This window comes from Cryptomeria japonica, chromosome 6 (genome assembly GCF_030272615.1).
Source record: "Cryptomeria japonica chromosome 6, Sugi_1.0, whole genome shotgun sequence".
Classification (NCBI taxonomy): Eukaryota; Viridiplantae; Streptophyta; class Pinopsida; order Cupressales; family Cupressaceae; genus Cryptomeria; species Cryptomeria japonica.
In genome coordinates this window covers 105,613,142-105,637,737 of record NC_081410.1, presented here as the reverse complement: position 1 = coordinate 105,637,737, position 24,596 = coordinate 105,613,142, and the positions used below count along the sequence as shown (strand labels likewise).

General features: G+C 40.9%; 1 protein-coding gene across 5 annotated transcripts in view; it reads left to right on the top strand.

The window, feature by feature from the left end:
• Positions 1-24,596, top strand: part of LOC131030537 (glycine--tRNA ligase, chloroplastic/mitochondrial 2) — a 305,534-nt gene that overhangs the window by 120,948 nt on the left and 159,990 nt on the right. For all 5 annotated transcript variants that reach the window (XM_057961392.2, XM_057961391.2, XM_057961390.2 and 2 more), the window contains 2 exons: positions 12,826-12,889; positions 23,210-23,265. In XM_057961392.2, coding sequence (XP_057817375.2) covers positions 12,826-12,889; positions 23,210-23,265 — 120 coding nt within the window. The remainder of the gene's footprint in view (positions 1-12,825; positions 12,890-23,209; positions 23,266-24,596) is intronic.

Below are 24,596 nucleotides of genomic sequence, written 5' to 3'. Positions count from 1 at the left end.
GTCAGATTGGGACTTAAAAGGCAGAGGAGTTTCATGGGTTTCGAGTAATAGTTGCGGATGGTTTCACTCTTACATGCAACAAGAGTATCTGAGATCATAGTCTTTAGTTGAATGATTATGTGTTTTGGGCTGACTACCATGTAGTTGGATTGGGGAGAATAGATGCGGTACTTGGCATGACATGGCTTCGGTCTATTGAGGAGTTTTACCTCAACCTGCAGACATTGGAAATGAAGTTTGAAGTAGATGGGAGAAAACACGTTCTTAGGGGGATAGCTGATGGGAAAAATGTATGGAGCTTCCGTTAGGAGCATGGAGCATGTAAGTATTGAACCGAATGAACATCATAGCAGTAGTTCACCCTCTATGTATGATCATGTGTTCGAGGAATTCGTGGCACTCCATGATAAACCCTTATTTGAGATTGTGGTTGCTTGGTTGGTGATAATTCTCTTTTCGAGTGGAAATGTGATTCACAACATGAGGTTAGGAGTGTTGAGTTTCTAGGATCAGCAGTAGGGAGTGTTGAGGAAATTTTTTTAGGATGGTCTGCATCATGAGTCTCTTATGCGCAATGTTATTGGTGATAGCATGTTGTATAACTTTGGGCATTGTTCTCATTGAGGAGCACGAAAATTTGGTTAATCCAAGTTGGTTGAGTGGAAAACAGGACCAATAGCGCATGCCATTCATACGGCAGTGATATACCTGTTGTTCAGTGAGGTTGGACTACTTGCATGAGATTGGATTCATGGTTAGAGTGATGCAACCGAAGCAACATGCACGTCAGAGACTGATTTGGGATCCAGGTATTGGTTGGAGTATGAGTATTGTTGCAAAGTTGACATTGCTTGAGGGCAAGCAATCTCGGGGAGGGCAGATTGTAATATCCCCTTCCTATGGTAGATATGTTCTAGTAGGGGTTAGCCTATTGATATGGGTCCCGTAGGCTAATGCAATGGACATGGGACCTATTCAGAGGGGTTAGGAAACTTTGGGGAGGTCTATGAGGCATCTCCAGAGCTTAGAGCCTGTTTCCTACTTTTCTAGGAAGGGCTCCTATTTTTTTAAGGAGTGACTGTCAGTTCCCCCAAAGTTCACTAGGATCCTTTAGAGCATAGAGGGAGACCCTGTAAGTATTTCCAGTTGCTCGGGGGCCTTCTCGCTTTTTTAAGGGAGGTTCCTTTTTTTTAGGAACAGACTGGCAGTTCCCTTGTTGATCCTCCGAGTGCCAGGGAGTATGGCAGGAAGTTAGTTGAGCAGTTCCAAGTGTTCAGAGATCATTCCCTACTTTTTAGGAGGGATCCCTGTTTTTTAAGGGGGGATTGTCAGTTGGCCATTCACACCCAGACATCAGTCGGGTATCAGTTGCATCAGAAGATCTTAGTTGGAGTTGATCAGATGATGGCCTTGGAATGATAATAAAATACTAAAATATTAGCTCTAATATTTTAATTAAGTGAATAAGTGATTATTTAATAATAACATTATATTATTAGAATAAAGTAATTTAAATAAAGAGGGGGACCACCATGTATGGTACGACCCCTAGTGGCATAAGGTTGTTTGTTAAGAAAACAACTTAATGAATTAATAAGGGAGGCATAAGGAATTCGAACCTTAGGGAGAATGTTTGAAGTTTTAATAAATTAAATAAATGCAACCCTAAGCTGGGCATAGGAAAGAGAGAAAGATAAAAAGAAAGTGTGGCTTCTTGTGAAGACAAGGGTTTCTGCAGCAGAAATCAGGCTTTTGGGAACGTAAATTCTCAAAAGGTAGAGTACCTAGAGGTGTGAAACTATCACCCAAGGGGATTCTTACAGGGTTCTTATCAACAGGGTTACATGAAGAATTCATTTACAGGTTATAGGTGAAAGAAATCAGGGATCAGCACCAATTCCTGGCAAATCTGAAGTGGAGGATTGCAGATTGGGGTTTCTCTCAGCATCTTTGATAGCAAACAACAACATTTCCAGCCAGCCGTATCCTCCATTGTGCCCAAGCAATCAAACCCTAGCTGTACGTGGGGTCACAACTAATTATAATAGCATATCAGCCTTAGGAGCAGTCTGAAAATTGTAGATCTGATCGTGGGAATTACAAATCAGACTTGGGGAGCTGCAGATGTGATAGCAGACAGACATTTGTTGTAAGGGAAACTAAACGTATTGTTGTCTTTAGCTGTCCTAGACTGAAATCAGACCTGGGCCTTGTTATTTGATGATATGTAACACTGTCTAATCATTAATGACCTAAATAGGTGCCAATAGAATTATGTAGGTTGCAATTAGTAATTTTGTTATTCATTTCAGCTTTCAAATTTATTTGTCTCAATTGCATTTAAAGCACAAGCAAAAAAACAGCTAATTATAACAGCATGTCGGTCTTAGGAGCAGTCTGAAAATTGTAGATCTGATTGTAGGAATTACAAATCAGACTTGGGGAGCTGCAGATCTGATAGCAGAAAGGCATTTGTTGGAAGGGAAACTAAACACATTATGGTCTTAAGCTTTCCCAGACTGAAATCAGACCTTCTTTTGCTGTCCCAGACTGAAATCAGACCTGGGCCTTGCTATTTGATGGTATGTAACACTGTCTCATGACCTAAATAGATGCCAATAGAATTATCCAGGTTGCAATTAGTAATTATATTAAAAAAAAATAGAAAATCAGAAGAAAAGAACAAACAGTCAGACCCAAATCAGATTTGATTCAGTGATCCGGGGTGGGTCACTACAGAAAATTATGCCATAGGACAAATATTTTAATTAATAAAGTAATATAATATCTTATCTTTTTATTTAAATAATCAATTCCATATGGCCTTAAATGTCATAATGAAATATAAAATTAAGCCTTATATTAGAATATGGCCTTTGGGATCTACTTGTAAATAAGCGTGGCCCCAAACAAACATTATGCTTTGTCCAAGGGGTTGATCTCAATTGGTTAGAGTATTGAGTTCTCATTGTGGAGATCCAAGTTCAAATCCCAATGGGACGTCCAATGTGGAATTCTAAGTTGTGACTCTTGGTCTTCCATAGCTGGCTTCTAGTGTGGAGGTGGTTTCTAATAAGTGGATTTCTAAGTTGTGACTCTTGTTTTTCATTAGGTTGGTTCTAGTGTGGCTGCTCAAAATGAGCTAATATTAGTCTCATGGTTGTGCTCGTAAGAGCTTGTAATGGTCTCATGTTGATGCTCATATGAGTAAGATATTTGTTAACAATGTTCCATGGGGACACATCCCCTCTAAAAAAATCCCTATCTCCTGTTACGAGACTTGGGGACTTGGGGGAAACTTCCTCCCACAACACCCCCTCTTCCGCCACCTCCACCACCTCCGGTGGGGATGCCGCTAGGTCGCTTGCTATATGTCACATGCTGTTACATACTAATTGCAACCTTTAACTTTGTGAAAACTAGTTGGCCTTTCATGGGGCACTCACAAAGATGTTTCATTGCAGATTTTGCCTTGAAGATTTCAATTCACCTCTATTTTTATATCAGCATCACCTCCCCACCACCACCACTTTGCTATTGTCCCCCAACCTTTCCTTCGTTGTCCCCAAATTTAGGCCTTTGGTCCCCCATCCTAGAAAGTCGTCCCCACGTCCCCCCATCCACTAGCCAAGAAACTCCGTGGAACACCGTTTGTAAACATTAAGCTTTGATACCCCACCTTAATGTTTATAGGGAGTTTATACTATCAATTTCTTTCAAAAAGAAAAGATGAAGATTTTAAGTGATGTAGGGCTTCTTTGACTAAATAATCGTATAGATTAAATATATACCAAGGTGAAGATCATGCATTTTGGACTACATAACCAACCTCTTGTCATATTTTATATCCCAGTTTTCCTAGAATGATACAATACCAAGGAGTTCCAATATTTCTTAATTTGAAAGAGTTTCTTTTGGGTTGTCCGACATTTTAAGTATGATTGGTGTTTTCCAATTGGCTTATTCTTTTTGTAGATGGTTATCATTTTTGCATGAGATAATATGTAAAGTGAATGATTTTGGAGCAAGACAAGAAGGATGAGCAAAGGTCTAAGGGATTTGGGATAGGAATTAACTTGCTTAGGGAACAATTTGAAAATTTGTCTAAGAATATTCAATGTACTTGTACACCAATACATGGTAGATTTATATGTACTTTGGATCATCTATTCTATGCTCAAATAATGGGTATAATGATTACAACCTTGATTACTCATTCGCTGGTATGATTGACTTATTGAGATGCTAGGGATCATAGTTTGTAATGTCCCCTTCCTAGGTGATAGGTAGTTGAGCAGGGATTGGCCTATCATCGGGGTCTCGTAGGTCAGTAGGGTGGTTTGGGGGACCCAACTGAGGGTTGTGGAGCTCAGCAGGAAGCTTTACAAGCCTTTCCATTTGGAGTTTTGGGGTGAAACCATGATTAAAATTGAAATATTAAAGTTGGCCTTATGTGAATAGTAAAAAGTGAATAGTAACAGAGAAACATAAGAGAAATAGTGAAAAGTGTCCCCCATCCTAGTAACTTAAGCTGTTTCTTAAAAGGGGGCCAAGTTCACAATGAAAAATTAGACCCTCAAGGATATTTTATGATTTTAAGGCCAAATAGTAACCCTTAAATAGATAAAAAGGCATTTTGTCTATTATTTGGATTGATTCTTACCTCTCTATTTTCAGATCAGCAGCTTGCATGAGGGTTTCAGCAGCTTAAGGCTTCTAGGAATGCCAACTTCTGGAAGATTTGGGGGATTTGGACGAAAACCCATCTCTCCAGGTATTAGTTTCCATCAAAATACAACTTCAGTGTGCATATGGCAGCCTTCTTTCAGGATTTATGAGCAGATCTATCAGTTTGAGGTTAAATTTTCTACAATTGTTTGCAGGGCAGACCTTCTAGAGGTCATTACTATCTATTTCCAGCTCTATTTTAGTTAGCTGCTACATTTTGGGATAGAGGATTTGAAACCCTAGAGTGTATTTAGGCTTTTACCATTATTTGAAGCTGATTTCTATAATTTTATTGACTGGAATTTTACATCAGACCTATGAGCATATATGTTAATGGTATGTTCATTGCCCTTTTAAGCAAAAATGAAAGTTCTTGATTATCTTCCTTATGTGTTATGCACTTTGTTATGTTAAATCAGCAATATCTTTTACGTGATATTCAAGAATCTTGCTTAAACTTCGAAACCAATCAAAAACAAAAACAAAAACCATTCAAAACCCTTCCAAAACATAGGCTGGCCAAGGACTTATCAACAAATAAATATTGCACAAAACCTCCTAATTTGGATTAGATTGGATGAAAATTGGATTGGGGATCTTTCAGTGGTATCAGAGCCATGATCTTGCCAGCCTGTTGGGTAAAGATCAGTTGTTTTCACTTAATTTGGTTTGAGTTGTGATTGTGGAAAAGGAAATGGGAACTAGGGGAAAGGTGCCTAGCAAGGAGCAAATGTTGAGGGACCTTCACCATTCACAACAGAAGATACTTCAAAAATTGCAGCACGTTGAAGATACACTTTCAAGGAAAGTTGGGCATTCTAATGGTGCATCTCTATCTACTCGAACAGCTAAGAGTCCTCATGCTTCACCAACAAATAAAATAGTTATGGTCAGCTATGATAAGTATTGCTCTCTTCCTCAAAAGATACAAGACATGCTTTCATTCACACAGTTTTTGGGTATACCGGATGAGGATGAAGATGACTTGATGTTTAAAAGTCCACATCAGCAGCGAAAAAAGAACGAAATATCAAAGGATAGTATAGAAAGCAGTGGGGAATGTGAAGAGTCAAATGTGCAAGTACAAGAAAGGGAAGAAGATTTGCTTTAGTCTATCCATGTTCATAATAAAGACAAAATTCAGTCATGTGAAAGCCCTAGGATGGATGAAGGTATTGACATTCATAAGGACCATGAAGTTAAAGAAGACACCATAATGGATCAGCCACATGTAGGGTATGCAAAAGAAAGGCAAGAAGATGTGTTATCATTTGATTTGCATCCTAAGGAGAACAAAAATTAGTCAGCCTATGACAACCCTATGGTGGAAGAAGAGAACAAAGGTGTCTTTCAGCCTACCTGTGAGGATAAGAAGAGCAAAATTCAGTCATCGTGTGAAGACTCTAGCTTGGACGAAAAAGAATCACATGGTTTTCATATGGAGTGCAAAGATAAAGACAACACCGTTAGGGTTCAACCGCTTGGGAAGGAGTCTCTATGTACCTTGACATCGCATTCATTGGTTGGCGGAACAACTTGTAGATCCCTGAGTAGCAAGAAACATGAAGGGAAGATCATAATTCTCAGCCCTGTATGATATGGCAGCTTATTATAACCTTGGCTTCCATGATCTTGTACACATGTTTACATTAGAAGGGCATTTGATGAGGGTGTTTGAGATTCATTGCATTGAAGAGTTGTTCATAGAGACTAGGAGATTGCCAAATGGGAAGATTCTCCACTTTGACAATGTGTGGTTTGTCATGGACCTTACACCATGGAGTTGGTGGGAATCCAAAAACAGAGCAGCCATAGAGATGGAAGCATCGAGAAAGTTTGGGATACCTAAACTAACTAAGGAGACATATGATGTTCAGCTTGCTACTCCTCCTAGACCAGCACTTCTTGAGGAGACACCCACCATGAAGAGAGAAGCAAGAGAAGACAACCAAGGTACCTTGGAAAAGTGTGAACAACAATCAGATTTTCTGAGTTTGAACAGTAGTATAGTGTCCTCGTGTGAGTTTGAATCCAATGAAGATTGGAGATAATGATCCTAGTCATGTTGAGTGGGAAGGTAAGTATGCAATGAGAAATTCGTTTTGCCAGCATTCTACATCAGCAAATGTAGAGAGGCATGAGTCTATCAATATGATACCATTTCACTCTTATCATGATAATCCCTTGTTTAAGTGCGTTGACGACTTAACTCACATGCATGGAAAAGAGGAAGATGTCATGGAGAAGGCCGTTTGGGATGAACATGATGGTAGAGCTGAGAGTTTGCATGAGGAAGACAAGTCCTATCATTCACATTCCTGGATGAATCAGCTGAAGGTGAAGGAGGATATGGTCATGGCAACCTTATCCCATTTTGATCACATTTATGAGTTGGTGGCAGATTTGTGGGGGAAGGATAGACCCTAGGATCGTGAAGTGTTGCAAGAAGCTTTGACCAAGAGGAAGAACAACTATGTGCACCTTCTTGCGGATAGAAATTGCATTTTCGCATTTGCATCAAGGACCTTGAAAGAGGAGAAGTTAACCCACAGCCATGATGCCTATACTCTTCAGTTGGGAACACTTTTAGTTGATGGCCTTCCACCCATGAAGGGAGGGAGGATGGAAATCTATGAGGACTCCCCACACAAGCATGCTGTTTCTCATCCTTCACACATTGATGATCATGAGATGATTGAGGCACTTCACTCGGTGATCCTATGGGAGGATCTGTTTGCCCTCTCGGGTGAATAACTTAAAACATATAGATAAAGCACGTAATGCAGAATAATAATGCCATAGATATCAGATGCAATATATCAGATGTTATTCCCTTCATAATCGTTCTTTTTTCATAAGTTACATTCAGAAGTATATAAAGATACCGAGGGGGTGCGAGCGCCAACCGTCGCACCGCAACTGCCACCCCTCGGTTGCCAACTAACCAACACAATTACAACTTAATTAACTAGTTTTATTTCCATGTACAATATTGCCGCCAACATCATCCCCCCCAAAAGAAAAGAAGTCGTCTCCGGACGACTTAATACAAAATAGAGATGACATTAAACAGAACTGCTGACGCTAGTCGAGCCCGAAACTTATACACCTACTACGTCCTCGCTTAAAAACCCTTTTCTGCTACCATCCTATGCTCAAGTGCGGATTTCACCATTAGTGCTTTCTTTAAAATCACAATCCTCCTGTGCCCAAACCAAACTTGTCTGCAAAACATGCTTTTCGGTCTCAGCCTCCACGAACTGCTACTCAAATGATACTGTCTCCCTAGCCAATTTGTCCTCGATAGCCACTGACGTTGCCCTCTCGGCATCCAACTCTTGGGTACGCTGAGCTAAGTCTCACGCTAGTATTGCCTCCAACCGTGGTCAACTCCTCCCGAGCCCTCTCTGCATCCACCAAGGCAACCTCACGTCCAGCTGAGACATACTCCAAGTTCCTCAAGCGTACCATTCCTACCTGGAGGTGGCCACAACCCTTTGGCACAAAGGCTAGGAGAATAACTCTCTGCTGTCATACAATTGCGTGGACCTGCAATGCCTTCCCTCAAACTCTATTTGTTCGCAACCTCCAAATCCGTCTCCCTCTACGGCTTATGGCTTCCCCACCAATGCTTAGCTGCAGGCTTCTTTCTCATAGTACGGACAACCACAACACTTACCGTGACATCTCCAATGCCCTCCATCCAACTCCAACAAGTGTATTGTAGCTCAAAAATAAACTGGGGTCTGGGGGCAGTGCCCTCAGCGGGGTCGAGAGGTAGCGCCCCCGTGGGGTTTGGGGTAGCGCCCCAGCGGGGCCGAGGGGCAGCATCATTTTTGTGTTATTTTATGATATCAAAACCCTTCTTCTCCACTCTAATATTTTCAGTGTCCTGGCTCCATATGTCATCGAATGATTTTTCAATGTGGTTGTCGTCGTTTTTTTTTTTTTCACCGTAATGTCCTCGATGGCACCTCAGCCATACAACCTCCCCGTACGGTCAACAATAGCACTGACACCTCCAATCGTGCGGCCACCTTCCCGTGCGGTCGACACCCTCCTTACCATAAGGACACACCTCCAGCATACGGACAACATGCTCAACTGTGCACACCGTACGGTCCTCCTTCCGCATGCCCAACGCAGTTCAATCGTACAGTGACCACTGACGACGAAGCGACTGCGTGTGTGTTTGTGCGGCTGCATCTTTTTTTTTTCCTTTGCATGGGCTGCGTGGTGCAGGACTGTTCCGGGTTGCACCGCACGACGGTGGTTACCTTGGGACAACAGCCCATGATGATCTCCATAAAGATAAGATGAGAAGGTATGATGGTACTTCTGATTTTCTGTTTGATGACAGTAGCATACCTTCATTAAATCATGAGATGGCAGCCATAACACATAATGGTGAGAGCAGCCTAATATCTTCCATTGATGTGAATATAAGTCACATAAGATTTGATTTTTTGTATTCTAGCATGGATGACGTGGAAAAGACGCAGGACATGTGCAATAAGTGGAGACAAAGAGCAGTGAAGGCTAAGACACTTGCTGCCCAAACAAAACAGCACTTGCAAGAAGTCAAAGATCGCTGCATTCTCATGGAGCAAACAAGACAACAGAGGAAAACCTACTTTAGATCCTTATTACTTCCAAGGGAAGATTGTATACAAGTTGAGTGTGCAAATGAAGAACTTCTTGAGGTAAACAAACAAGAAGAACATTTTGTTGTGTGTGAACAAGAGAAGAGGTATTATCTAGAAAATTTTGGAATGTTTAACTAGTTTGCATCATGAGGATCATGTGTTTCCTCTTTTAGAGAGTTCTTTCAAGATTCAAAACAATGATGATAATATTTACACACTTGATGGACCAGCCACAAGTGATATGTCCGTGTGTGTGAAATGGAATATACTTTATTTCATTTTGGTGATTCATGCGTCATCTACTGTGGAAGGACAATTGTTAAGATCTTATGAAGCATGTTGTTTTAAAAAGCTGAACAAAGAGACTAAGAGGTTGCTTACTACAAAGATCTTGGATTTTGATAATGTTTGGTTTCTTTTGCATAATTCAGGAAATCAGTCACTTATAACAGCTACTTCTAGAAAGGAAAACGATAATGCAAGAGGTGTAGAAAATCAATATTTTGGGCCAGCATTTGATGAAGAACATTCAAGTTGTGTTGAGGAACATGAAATTACTTTAATGGAGCTAAACAAAGGTTCTGGTTTTCGGTTTGGAGACAACTATCTATTCCCACTTGAGAATGAAACGACAAGTTTAGAATGCAAGCAGTCTACTTTTGAATATCATAGCATCCAAGATGAAGACTTCTTTGAGCCACTTCAATTTCTAATCACTTGGGAAAACTATGAGACGAATCGAGACTCAATGTTATTTGATGACTACAATGCAAGCATAGAAGAGAATACCAAAGGTCTGATTTTGGACAGTGATGTTCTTCTTCCTCATTCTTATGAGATTGCTACCCTTACATTTGGAAAAACTTGCAAAGAAGAGTCCATAAGTGCTGGAACACAAGATGCATGCATTAATCATGATAATTTATATGATGCATCTCATCATAAGACTGATTTCAGACACTTTGGAGCAGCTGTTATAGAGCAGTCCCAAAAGTTGAATGAAGGATGGTTAGAAAAGGCAAACAAAGCTAAGATTGTGGCTCAACAAGCCAAGCTTCACCTTCAACATGTTCGTGATGTTCACCATTCATTTGATGATGAGAGACATGAATTGATTAATTCAGAATTTCCATTTGAGGTATTTGATCATTCTCTTGGTGATGATAGTGATTTGCTTGATGACTTTCTTGGTGGGCCAGCCACTCTGAGTTTGTCACCTATTTCACTTGATATGGCAGCGATATCTTTGTTGATTGGTGACTTCATATTCTTTGATTCTACATGGGATAGCGGCTGTCCTAGTTGTAATTATGTTGTACTTCTTGATTTTTCATGGAATACATCAGCACTTCGGCTACTTGGGAGTGTATGGAAGTATGTTTATTGGATGAACATGGAGTATGAAATGGGCTTAAATGGTTTGCATTGGTATGATGACACCTATGACATCATTCAGTTTGCTGGTCTGAGTTACAACAACGATACTAGGTGGCTATTTGTGTTGGTTTATTGGGTTGTGGGAGTTCATTTCCACACTTTCTTGTTGGTCTACTCCCATGGGTGGTTGTTTCATGGTGTTTGGTTGAGATATTTCCCCTCCATCTCATTCAGTAGGTTCGATATTTTGGTTTGGGATTCAAGAATTGGCTTCAATGATGCATTGGCATTTAATGATCTTGGTGATTTGCTTCAAGTATGGAAGTTATGTGGCAATTATGTCAGAATGGAGCAGTGGAAGCATATAGTGTTCTACCTACGGTTAGTGTGGAATCCTGGTGGCACAGTGATGCATTACTTGTGGGCAAGCAATTCCGCGAAGGGAGGATTGTGATGTCCCCTTCCTAGGTGACAGGTAGTTAAGTAGGGATTGGCCTATCATCGGAGTCCCGTAGGTTAGTAGGGTGGTTTGGGGGACCCAACCGAGGGTTGTGGAGCTCAGTAGGAAACTTTACGAGCCTTTTCGTTTGGAGTTTTGGGGTGAAACCATGATTAAAATTGAAATATTAAAGTTGGCCTTATGTGAATAGTAACAGAGAAACATAAGAGGAATAGTGAAAAGTGCCCCCCATCCTAGTAACTTAAGTTGTTTCTTAAAAGGGGGCCAAGTTCACAATGAGAAATTAGACCCTCAAGGATATTTTATGATTTTAAGGCCAAATAGTAACCCCAAAATAGATAAAAAGACACTTTGTCAATTATTTGGATTGATTCTTACCTCTCCATTTTCAGATCAGCAGCTTGTATGAGGGTTTCAGCAGCTTAGGGCTTCTAGGAACGCCAACTTCTGGAAGATTTGGGGGATTTGGACGAAAACCCATCTCTCCGGGTATCAGTTTCCATCAAAATACAGCTTCAATGTGCGTATGGCAGCCTTCTTTCAAGATTTATGAGCAGATCTATTAGTTTGAGGGCAGATTTTCTACAATTGGTTGCAGGGCAGACCTTCTAGAGGTCATTACTATCTATTTCCAGCTCTATTTTAGTTAGCCACTACATTTTGGGATAGAGGATTTCAAACCCTAGAGTGTATTTAGGGTTTTACCATTATTTGGAGCTAATTTCTATAGTTTTATTGGCTGGAATTTTACATCAGACCTATGAGCACATGTTAATGGTATGTTCATTGCTCTTTTAAGCAAAAATGAATGTTCTTAATTATCTTCCTTATGTGTTATGCACTTTGTTATTTTAAATCAGCAGTCTCTTTAACGTGATATTCAAGAATCTTGCTTAAACTTCAAAACCAATCAAAAACAAAAAACAAAAACCATTCAAACCCCTTCCAAAACATACGCTGGCCAAGGACTTATCAGCAAATAAACATTGCACAAAACCTCCTAATTTGGATCAGATTGGATGAAAATTGGATTGGGGGTCTTTCATTGTTCAGATAACGAAGGAAGTTGTCCAAATACATTCACTTGAAAGTGTAAACCTCCATACCATATGCATTCATGGTGAGAGACAAGGATATAGGTTATAATTAGCATGGTACTCATGACTTTCTTGAAGCTTCATGCTGATTGTTTAATGAATTCTGTTTACATGTACTATTTCATTGATTTTTATAAAAAATTTCCTGAAAAATGACCATCTAAAATATCTCTTGGATATTTATGTCTAGAATATGGTTTTGGTTTATGTGAAATATCTCTATTTCTTTTATGAACTCACTTACTAATGTAAACATAATGTATTATATCATTTTAAAGCTCATTATTTTCAATGGTATGCAAGAATGATTATTTTGACCAGAATAAAGCTTGGTTCCTACCAAATTAAAATGATAGCATATTAGTATAGTAAAAGGTTATGCACTCCCTAGCAGGAACATTGTTTTGCTTTCTTCAGTTTGGGGCCTTATATCTAAGATATTTATTTTTAGTGCCTCAGTATTTGTTTACGAGCTTGATGTTGTGATTAACCATGTTCTGATGTTAAATAAATATAGGCAATTGAAGGATTTTGTCGGAAAAATGGAGCTTCAATTAGTGATCTTTTTAGAAAATCAGAAGGTTAGTAATTGACTATTGAATTTTATAGTGAGATCTTATTCATCGCATTCCATTTTTCATTGGCAGTTTACTTTATATTTTGTCATCAGAATAGCAGGGAGTAAGTTTGGAGTAAAATGATTTTGGTAATCTTCTTGTGAGTACCAATTAGGATGACATGATTTATTGCCATTATCTTTAGTATCATTTGAGTTTGACAGAGTCTACTGATTTGGAGAATTTTATTTTAAACTATTGTGTTATTGTGAAAACCAATTTACCATTATCACCATAAAATGAAACAAATATTTCATGCCAAATTTAAATTATTGGACCTCTTTCTGGAGCTTTTTAAGATATAGGCTAGAGAAGTAATCTTTACATAAATAAACTAGATCTCTTTGGAGATGTATCAACTACTTGCTAATAGAAGTTTGGATGAGACATTTTTGAGAAAATTATGAAATTGTACTAAGTGTAAGGGGGATAAGAATGGTTTTTCTTTTTTCGCATAGTGCACTTGGTCTCTTTTATAATCAAGCTATTAGTGGAAATTGTAACTGAAAAAAAATCCAGAAAGAGATTCGTGAATTCTGAAATATGTTGTAAAAATAAATGAAATCAGTAAAGTACAATATCTTCTGTTACAGTGACATCATCTGAAACTAGAATATAATAAAAATATTTATTATTATAAACTTATTTAGTCTTACAAAAAAACTCACCATAGATGATATAACCTATACCAATTTGACTTATATTATGATATATCTTTGAGTTCTAAAATATAAGGTACTAACTTTTGAGATAAACAACGCAATGAAGTGGATAGAGTAGACAAAGCACATACAATGGTGGGAGAGGAAGTGGATGGGAGGGAAGACCCTAGTGACAACTAGATCTAGTTTGCTTTCTTGTGTTGGCAATGGGGAAGAGGAGGAAGTGAAAGAGGATGGTGATGATGCAGACAATTTTCTTTTGAAGGGGACAATGAGTAATTTTTGTATGAGACAACTAAGGTTCTGTTCCTGACGATGACTGTTTGCCACATACGGGTAAATGATTAAACGCAGAATGTAAATACACAGAACATAATGGAAATATATTAAAGAACCAGTCTCTATATTAATTCAACAGTCCATATACATCAAGTGCCATAACATCACATTTGATACCACTATTCTGATGATACTAAGAAGGAACGGTATGCAATATATAATACCTGACTAACTGATTGCTATAACTCATTATTACCGACGACAACATAAACATAATATGACAACATAACATAATGATTATTCCTGGCAACATCATCCCCCCCAAGAAAAGAAGTCGTCTCCGGACGACTTAATATAAAATAAAGATGACAGTAAACAGAACCAAGGTAGAGAACTACAGGAACTGCTGATGCCAGTTGAGCGTGGAACTCATACACCTGTTGCGTCCTCGCTTGAAAACCCTTTTCTGCTACCATCCGATGCTCAAGTGCGGATTTCACCATTAGTGCTTCCTTTGACATCACAGTCCTCTTGTGCCTAAACCAAACTTGTCAGCAAAACATGCTTTTCAGTCTCAGCCTCAACCAACTGCTACCCAAATGATACTGTCTCCCTAGCCAATTTGTCCTCGATAGCCATGTGCCTAAACCAAACTTGTCAGCAAAACATGCTTTTCAGTCTCAGCCTCCACCAACTGCTACCCAAATGATACTGTCTCCCTAGTCAATTTGTCCTCGATAGCCACCCGCGTTGCCTTCTCGGCATCCAACTCCTGGGTACGCTGAGCTAAGTCTCACGCTACTCCTGCCTCCAACCTGGTGGTCAGCTCCTCCCGAACCCTCTGTGCATCCACCAAGGCAACCTCTCGTCCAGCTGAGACATACTCCGAGTTTCTCAAAGCGTACCATTCATGCCGGGAAGTGGCCACAACCCTCTGGCACAAAGGCTAGGAGACGCCTCAAATCCCCCAGCACACTCCCCAAAGGTTGATAACTGAACTGAATAACTCCCTGGTGCCGTATGACTTCGCGTGCCTACAATGCCTTCCCTCAGACTCTGTTTGTTTGCAACCTCCAAATCTGTCTCCCTCTACGGCTTATGGCTTCCTGCCAATGCTGAGCTTCAGGCTTCTTTCTCACAGTACAGGACAACCCAACACTTACTGTGACTTCTCTGATGCCTTCGCCCAACTCAAAAAGTGTATTGTAGCTCAAAAATAAACTGGGGGTTTGGGGGCAATGCCCCCAGCGGGGTTGAGGGGCAACGCCCCTCGCAGGGTCCATACGAAAGTCCATGGCGCACATCATTTCTGTGATATTTTAAGATGCCAAAACCCTTCTTCTCCACTAATATTTTTAGCATCTTGGCTCCAGACGTCATCGATTGATTTTTCAATCTGGTCGTTTTTTTTTTCTTCCACTGTAATGTCCCAGATGGCACCCCGACCATACAACCTCCCCGTACGATCAACAACAGCACTGACACCTCCAATCGTACGACCACCTTCCCGTGTGGTCAACACCCTCCTTAGCGTACGGTCACCCCTCCATCGTACGGACAACATGACCAACCATCCACACTGTACGGTCCTCCTTCCGCACGCCCAACGCAGTGACAATCAATCGTACGGTGGTATTCCACCACCGCCTCCGTCGTTGGTGGTCCATTGTACGGTGGTTCCACCGCCACTTTCAAAGATTTTTTTCAATTTTTTTTTTTTTTCTTAAATCCCTAATCTAGTCTTCGGCTCGGGTCCCGTGCCTTTGGGATTGCTCTTTCTCGGTTTGCCTTGCCCGAGAGTCTCCCGCTTTGGTCCCGTGCCGGTCAAGTCACCTGCCCGGCCTCTCAGGTCCCCTTCCATCCTCTCGGGTCCCCCTCCGGACTCTTGAGTGTCCTTCTGGCCTCTCCGGTCCCCTACACACTTCTCGCGGTAGGGTTTCAATTTGGACCTGTTGATGGCAAGTCTATTTTCAATGGCCATCCGCAGACCTGGAACCATAAATTCTACAGGAACCACGGTCTCCTTCCTGTACATAAGAAGAAGAAGAATAATAAAGATTTTGATGGTTGCGGCCTTCCATACAGGATTCCAATCGTTGCCGACACGAATGATCTTGGGATTATCTACGTCACCGAGGTTTGGGGTGTCTTCCTTCCAATATTCTCTGTATTCCGGCAGGTACACCTCCTTTGTTGCTTGCTTTGGTTCCTCTACTTCGAGCCTATAGCTCTGGAACATTTCGTAATCCTCCATTTGCCAGTGGAAGAGCCCGTTCAATGACCCCGTCTCATCGGCGGAGCACTCTCCTAGTTTGAGAATCCCTTCGTCGTTGGGCTCCCTGCAATCTCGTCCTTCATTCCTCAGGTCGCCTTCTCCTTCACCCTCCGATTCTGAAGATGATGCCAGTTCCTCACTAACCAACTGCGTCCCAAGGTCTATGATAAACTTCCTTCCTCCATTCTCCATAGACAGAGTGTTCTTCTTCCAGTTGTGGGTGGCCTTGGCTGCCACCAGCCACCCTCTCCCTAAGATCGCATCGTACCCTTTTTTCTTTAGTGGGATTACCACGAAGTCCAGTATGAAGGGTTGCGTCCCGACGGTAACTTGCTGGCCCATTGGTAGAAGGGTTGCGTCCCGACGGTAACTTGCTGGCCCATCGGTGTCTCGATGGGTTTGATTCCATGTTGATCTGCTCCGAGCAAATTGTAGATGGCCACAGCGTCGGCTTCCCCAGCTTCAACCAGGTTTCTTCTGGAAGAACATTGACTCATGATCCACCATCAATGATGGTATCGGTTAGAATGGTGCCAAGGATACCCATCTCCACAATGGCCGGGTTCCTTCCAGTGTTAACTGCCAGCAGCATGGGGTCTATTGCAGACCTCCCAAGAACATCTGTGCGGTGGTTGGTATTGGTGCGTGGCTGGGAGAGATTATTTAGCAACGCCGTTCGTAATTGAGGCATCGTCTAGAGGAGGTTTTGTACCTTCACAGGCACCTCCAGTTTTAAAATTTGATTTAGTATAGCTTCCTCCGCCTTCGATCGGCTAGAAGTACCCGCCGTACCCTTCGTCTTCGCCCTTTCTCGTATCTCTTTCTCAATTTCTTCTCGTGCTTCTTGTATCCTTCACTTCTTCATCTCTGGGTCTGGGCACATTGCGTGTCTGGCTTGGGCGCGGGTTACGGCCAGCACTTCCTCTTCTTTGGTTTCCTCGATATTGAGCAAGTTGACGCCGGACTTCGGGCAGGTGGTGTCTTCGTGGTCTCTCGGTCCACACCATTTGCACAAATATTGTGTGGCCTCTCCCTTTGGGCAGTCTCGGGCGAAGTGCCTCCACTGGTTGCACGCTTTGCATTATACCATCGGTTGGCCTTTGGAGTCGTATTGGATCCGGCTCCTTGTATTGTTATTGTTGTTTCGTCCTCCCCATCGGTTATCTCGGTAGCCTCCCGATGTTGCATTTTCGTTCGCCTGGGAGCTGTCGGTACCGCCGGATGTAGTTGGTTGTTCCTGCGTAAGCAATACTTGTTGGTTTCGTGTTTTCATGTTGTAGGGGCATTCCCTGGTGGGATGCCCCATCAATTGGCATATATCACAATAGGCCTTCTTTTGGTAGGAGCCTTTCGTGTGGCCGTTTGTCTTACATTCCGTGCACCAAAGCTCCCCTTCATTGGTCTTGCTCGGACCTCCCTTCATAACCTTCAACTCTTTCATCATCCTCAGCATGTCCTTTTGTAGGGCTTGCACCTTTTTGTCGGACTCGCCATCGCTGCTGCTTCCCTCGGAAGAGTCATCATCCTCGGACGAGCTATCCTTCTTTTTCTTCTTGGATGTCTTGGTCTCGCTCTCGAGATCCATCGCTCTATTATATGCATCTTCGTACGAGGTTGGTGGAACAATTTTCATCTTATTCCGGATGGAGTGTTTCAGTCCCTCCACGAAACATCTCTTTTTCAACCCATCCACTGGTTGACTCTCCATTTTCCCCAATAGTTCCTTGAGCTGCTGACTATAGGCTCGGACAGTCTCGTTCTTGTTCTGCTTTGTGCCATTGATTTCGGCTACTATTTCATTGTCGTCTCTGAGGAGGCGAAACTCTATCCCGAACTCCTTCAGGTTGGGCCATGTGCCGACTTTGGTCTTATCCATATCGGAGTACCAGTCGATGGCCACCCCCTTTAAGGTTGTTGGAAATTGTGTTACCCATTCGTCCTGGTTGGTAACACCGTTCGCTGACGATATGGTTTCACAAGTGCGGCAATGGCAGACGGGATCTTCCTTCCTGTCGCTGTTGAACTTCGGCAGCTTCTGCTTACTTGCCATCCCACCGCTGGGTCTCGCTCCTCTGGTGCCTTGTGTGCTTGTATGTGGTGATCCTCCGCCTCCGCCTCCTACACCTGACCCTCCACTCGTGGGTTCTCATGAGAAGGTTGTTGACCCCGAACTGAACAAATTGCCTCTTGTACGGTACCCTTGTGGTCTCTCGGCATTGTCGGCCGTACCGTCACCTTCGGTCGTCTCCCTCCGGTTGTCCTTCTTAATGGACAAGTTCTTTAGTAGGTCTTTGGTAGCGTCGATCAGGTTTAGACTTCGCCTTGTTTGTTCCACCAACTCTTCGCGACTTCTTACCCTACAGTGGTATCATGGTGAACTGTAGAGTTCTCCTTCGACACCCTCCGTGACTCCTAGGTTCCCTTCAGGCAACCCTACGACAGTGTAGAGAGTGTAATTCTCTCCGTCTATCTCTGCCTCCGCAACCTCCGTGACACCTCTTGGGTTCCCTTCGAGCAACCCCTCGGTCGGTCGTCCTTCGGCAAGCTGCCTTAGCCTACGCGTTCGTTCTATTTGCTGTCTAAGATTCAATGCTCTTTGTGCCACTTCCCATTCGTCACTTTGTATCTTTTTATTTTTGTCCTTATTTAGCATATTTGGCATAAATCACTTCCGTACATATCAAGCACACACCATGTACACAAAAAAATAAACTTTTTAATTATTTTCCCTTTCGGCCACAATTTATATCAACATTGTGCTGGGATTATTACAGGGTTCAATTTCCCCTTCGCCTCTCGCCATCACGCTCCGCGTCCCAACGACGATTGTTCTGTTTGCGTGTCATCGGTCTTTGGGTTAATCTCATCGACGGGTAGGCCCATCGTGTCTGTATGCCGTCCGCTCCTTCCTTTCCCGAGTATGTCTAGGCAACGGCACCAAATGTTTGCCACATCAGGTAAACGATTAAACTCAGAAAGTAAATACACAGAACATAATGGAAATATATTACAGAACCAATCTCTGTATTAATTCAACAGTCCATATACATCAAGTGCCATAACATCACATTTGATACCACCATTCTGATGATACTAAGAAGGAACGATATGCAATATATAATACCCGAAGGGGTGCGACCAACTGTCGCGTCCAACTGCCCTTCGGGACGACTAACTAACTGACCGCCGTAACTCATTATTACCGACGACAACATAAACATAATATGACAACATAACATAATGATTAATCCCGGCAACAATGACTGGTGTTGGTGATGGAGAGGTAGCTAACCCTCTTGCTTTCGATGAATATATTTGGGTGCAAGGATGGGTGGATGATGGAAATTCCTCTAGAAGATCTGTCTTGTGATATGTAGAGGATGATGATTTTGCTAATGGTGATTTTGTTGGTGTGTCCTTTACAATCCAATGATTGATTGGATTGTAGAGGACAAGATGCTCTTGACATTCTGTTGGAGGCTTGGTTGAAGGCTGGGGGGTCAAAGGCTGCAGGGTAGGCTGACACAGTTATTTTTGAGGGTGATCTAGGTTGGGGGCTGAGAAAAGTTTTTATTCTCCTCCAAAAGATTGAGAAAGACAAGATGCTGCCTATGGCTTCTGTTTCGGAAGCTTTATATGTTAAAAATACTTTGGATAATGAAGATTTATTTCAATCTAAGTTAGTTATCAAAGGTTGTGGGATAGTGGCTACTTTCCTTCCTGTTGTTGTTCTTGTCCCATCCCCTAGGGTTTTAGATGAACTATGTGAGTCGGAGCTTATGGTTAATGTTTCTTCACTAGATTGTTTTGGGATGGGTGAGAGTATTGTTTCTTCTCTTGTTGCTATCCTTGCCTAGCCCCCTAGGGTTTCTGTGGAGTAGGTTGGGAGTTCTAGTAACATTGAGTCTACTAAGGTGATGGAGGATGGGCAGGTCCAAATTGATCTCCCTGATTCTCTTCTTGCTGCATCATCAACTTGGTTTAAAAGCTCACTTGTCGGCAGATTCTATGGCAATCACTGCAATATTAATACTGTCGGAAGATGGGTTCTTTGGGTTTGGAAACTTAGTGGCCAAGTTGAGGTAACTGCTATGTTGAATGTTTTCTTTCTTTTTTCTTTTTCTTGTTTGGAGGATTTCTCTAGGATCCTTCTAGATGGCCCCTAATTTTTGGGCATGTTGGCATTTGTCTTCGAAATTGGTTTCTTGTTTTCAATCCAATGACAAATATATTCAAGTTTCCTATTTGGGTTTGTCGTCTACCAAGGTTGCCCTTGGAGTATTGAAATGAAAAGATTTTTATGATTATTGCCAATTCTTTCAGGCAACATTGTGCTACTGATAAGATCACCAAATTCATGAAGCATTTGTTAGTCTCTAGATTTTGTGTTTGTTGAGAAAAAGTAGGTGCTCCACACAAAGATTTCCTTATCTTCAAAATTTGGAGTCTGGGTGTAGTAGATTGAATATTGAGATCCTTTGGTTACTTGCCATTCTTGTGGTAAAGTGGGCCATGCCTCCATGATTTGCTTGAGAAAGAAGTAACACCATTTTGTTTGGAAGAAAAAGGAACAAATGCCAACTTCTATAAGGGAATTCATTATCACCCATGGCAAGGTTGAAAAAGAAGATTATAAAAGATATTCCCCTATAGATAGTTTGATGATGGACACCTGTTTTAAAGATTTGGGATTGGAAGAAGGATCTGATAGTGATCTTATTTGTCTCAAGAAAAAAAGATTTAGGGAGAGGGGTCCTTTTATTGTGATCAAACAAATATCTTTGGAACAACTTTTCAAACCACCCTGACTTTGGGTTGGTTGGTTTTGTAAGGTTTAGTTACCTTTCACAGTCTCTTAGTTGTTCCTTGGTGTTTGGTTGTGCTTCTTGCTTTTTTTCTCTTTGTACAAAGTTCTGAGCCCTTTCAAAACGTTTTTTACCGAATCAAAAACATTACAATGAAACCAAAACAATAGGGAGTTCGCTAAAAAATCCTCAAAAGATTGCTTCTATCAAGAAGGAAACATGAAACTAAGCAAAACTCTTTTGTGAGAAAGAAAGAAGTTATATTAATGTCTACAGATGATCAAAAGTAGGTCAGTGGGACTAGAGGTTACAACAGTCATCAATAGAAAGTTCTAGGAAGAGAGAACCCTAGAATCAAAATAACAAATGTACATAAGATAAAATAGACCATTGTGCCACTAAAAAATAGCAATGAACGGTGAACAAAAACCCCAAAAGCATGTGCCAGTGAATACTAGAAGGAAATCTCCTTAAATATTCCGGTCTACATCAGAAATGGAGAACTTGTCTGATCTATTATTGGTTAAGAGAATGCTTGCCGAAGAGTATCCAAGGTAAGAATGCCACGCTGGGATAGCCTAGGAGGAACCAAAGCACTTCGTTTGGAAACTCAATTTACTTGAAAACTGGATTTTTTTAGTATTGGCACAGAACGTTTACAATGAGGTATATGCTCATTAACTAGCTTTCAAAATGTCAAATTATAACAAAGTTTTATATCATCAGTAACAGCTCTGAAGGAGCTGTCCAAAATGAAACAACTTATATAAATTTGTTACATGTTCAATTTTCCAAGGAATGGCATGACTAAAACCAATGAAGTAGAGTTTTATTACAGAAAACAAGATTGAGCAAGACACTAAAAAATAATTGGTTCTATGCCGCCGCCGCCGCCGCTGCCGCCGCCGCCGCCACGACCAGCACCAGCACCAGCACCAGCACCAGCACCAGCACCAGCACCAGCACCAGCACCATCATCACCATCCTTAGCATCCTCACCAACACCACCACCACCACCATCACCATCAACATCATAACCATCCTCATCATCACCATCAAGTTCCTTAGGAATGTTGCTAGGTGACTTGGTATTCACGGCCTGGTGCTAAGCTAATTTTTCCTCATCAATGAGATTGATGGCCTTCTGTATCTTTCCCATCATCCCATGATATGATCTTGTATTAATTTTATCATAGAATAGAATCCTTAATATTTCTTGTATAAGGAATAAGGCAGAATCGGATGATCTTCAAGAGATAAGTTGGCACAGAGATTACAGTCAAACATAGGAGTGCCAACTCCATCTCCTTCTTCACTAGAATCAGATGAAAGATGATTGAGTATTTCTTATATTTCCTTCTGCCTTTTTCTATCCCATTTGCTGCATCCTGTGAACCATCAACAACTTTACTCATTGAATTGCCCCCCTTTTCAGATCGCTCCTCACTATGTTTTCATATTTAACTCCCATGTAACTAGTATCAAGGCAATATTCTAATTTATTTTCCTTAGACCGCTGAAATCTGATTGAAGGAATTTCATATCTTGTAACTTAATATATATTTCATAAAAAAAAAAACTAATATCAGCCTTCTGCTGTTTACAGTAATACATGTCCATCCCTCACACACCTGTTGTGTCCAATCATGAGCTGGAGCTAACTTGGGAAATTCCTAGTGTTAACAAGATCATCATGCTGAATGACAATAGATCCCTTGTTGATAAACTTTGTCAAATCCTCTGAAATTCAAAGCTGCACATCAACATAGAAGGAAACAAAATGAAATGTGACTTCACTTAAGAAGATAGTAAGTAATCTCTTTTTAGCTTTGAAGACATCATTATTTCTTGTTTCACACAGAAATTACAAGACCTCCATTGACATGGCAAACAATAGCTTCCCATAAAACCTATCAACATATTTATCACAGCTAATATGGCCAAACAAAACATCATGCCGATTAATAACATTTTGCTAAACATATTTGACCCAGAAGATGAAAAAAAATATTCTATGCGGATTTAGCAAATGGACATTAAAAACACGTGGGTAATAGACTTGAGAACAGTACAAATGCAGCATTATATATTTAGTATCAATGTGTAAACACAAGTCAGTAATAGCATTATATGCATTTACATGTATATTTGTGTCTATTAAGGTTCCTTTTTTGATAATGGCCTTTTATGTACCTGATGTGTATATTTTGTCTGTGCTATATTTTTTTAACTTCTCTTGTTTCATGTTTTTTTGTGCATTTAGGAAAGACAGAGTATGTTTATGCTCGTCTAAAGGAACCGACAAGACATGCCATACAGGTTTGAGTTACAATTTGACTATTTTTGAGTGAATTTGTCAATAAAATTAAGTATCCTGAAATTATCATTCTGCCATTTATAGGCAAGCACAGCCCCACAGCTAACAGTGTTATGCATAATAACTTTTGAACTTTAAACTTGCTTGATCTTCTTGTGAATTTGTTTATGTCTGAGCTGATATTTTCTCAAAGATCCCACCTACCACTCGCTACCATTCCATGCTCCTGTATCCACATCCAACCACAATACACATTCAAATCTGCTCGAATCTGCTCCTACTGGCAAAAAGATGAGTGGCCCTGATCACAGTTTCCCATGTGGAGGCCATGTATTCCTCTATGGCCCGACTTTCCAGAAAAAGCCATTCCAAACTTCAGAATGTTGTCTCAAATGTTCCAAATCAGTCCAGCAGACAGGTTCTCCGAACTTCATCCAAGCACGCACAGAAAACACTATCATCAAGTCTATTTGTTCTGTAAGAAAGGAAAACATTTGTTACCTTAAGATGGGCATCCTCAAAGGGTTAATTTTTCCTAAAAGAGATGGAAAAAAGGGTGTGGATGCAGGAAGAAAAGGCTTTGAAGGTTTATAGGAGTTATTTTAGGGTTCTATAGCCTGGGTACAAGAGAATTTAGAACTCTCTGGATCAGCTGACATCCTGATAATTATCAATGGGTACTTTATGGGAGTTTTATCTTCAAATGATGAGGAGAAGCATGCTCTTTTAGGACGTCCTTGGTTCATGAGAAATAAAGGAATTTAGATGAAATTCTGGTCACCACATTCAAGTCTACAGAGGATTTACCGAGCACTGCCCATGTTTGGGCTTGTTTCTCACTTCTCCTTTATAAGTATTTGCAAGAATCTTGCTTCACTGTTTCTGAATTTACAGAACAACCTAGGTTGCTCAACTATACACACATTTATGTAAAGAGATATATAAAAGTCACTGCCTGATCTAATTTTTTAAGCAATGGGAGGAATAGAATGAAAACATGGGCACCTGACCAGCTTATGTTCCACTTAACTACAATGGAACTAGCAGTAGGTTCAACAACTGGATCCTAGCAATGGATGTAAGATGCTACCCTGTTTTCTATTAATATTAATGATGAAGTATAGCAATCCTATTAAGCAAATACACTTGAAGTACAACATTTAGTGGTTTGAGTTTTGATTCAGCAAGTGCATCAACTCTTGAGAGAAACTGAACTGTCTTTGATCACGTTCAGTCAAAGAAAAAGAACAGTTTGTTATTTGGAAATCTGGAGAATCTTGCTTATGTTCATAGCAATTTGTGATTAACCATATCAAAATTTGTAAAGGATGCA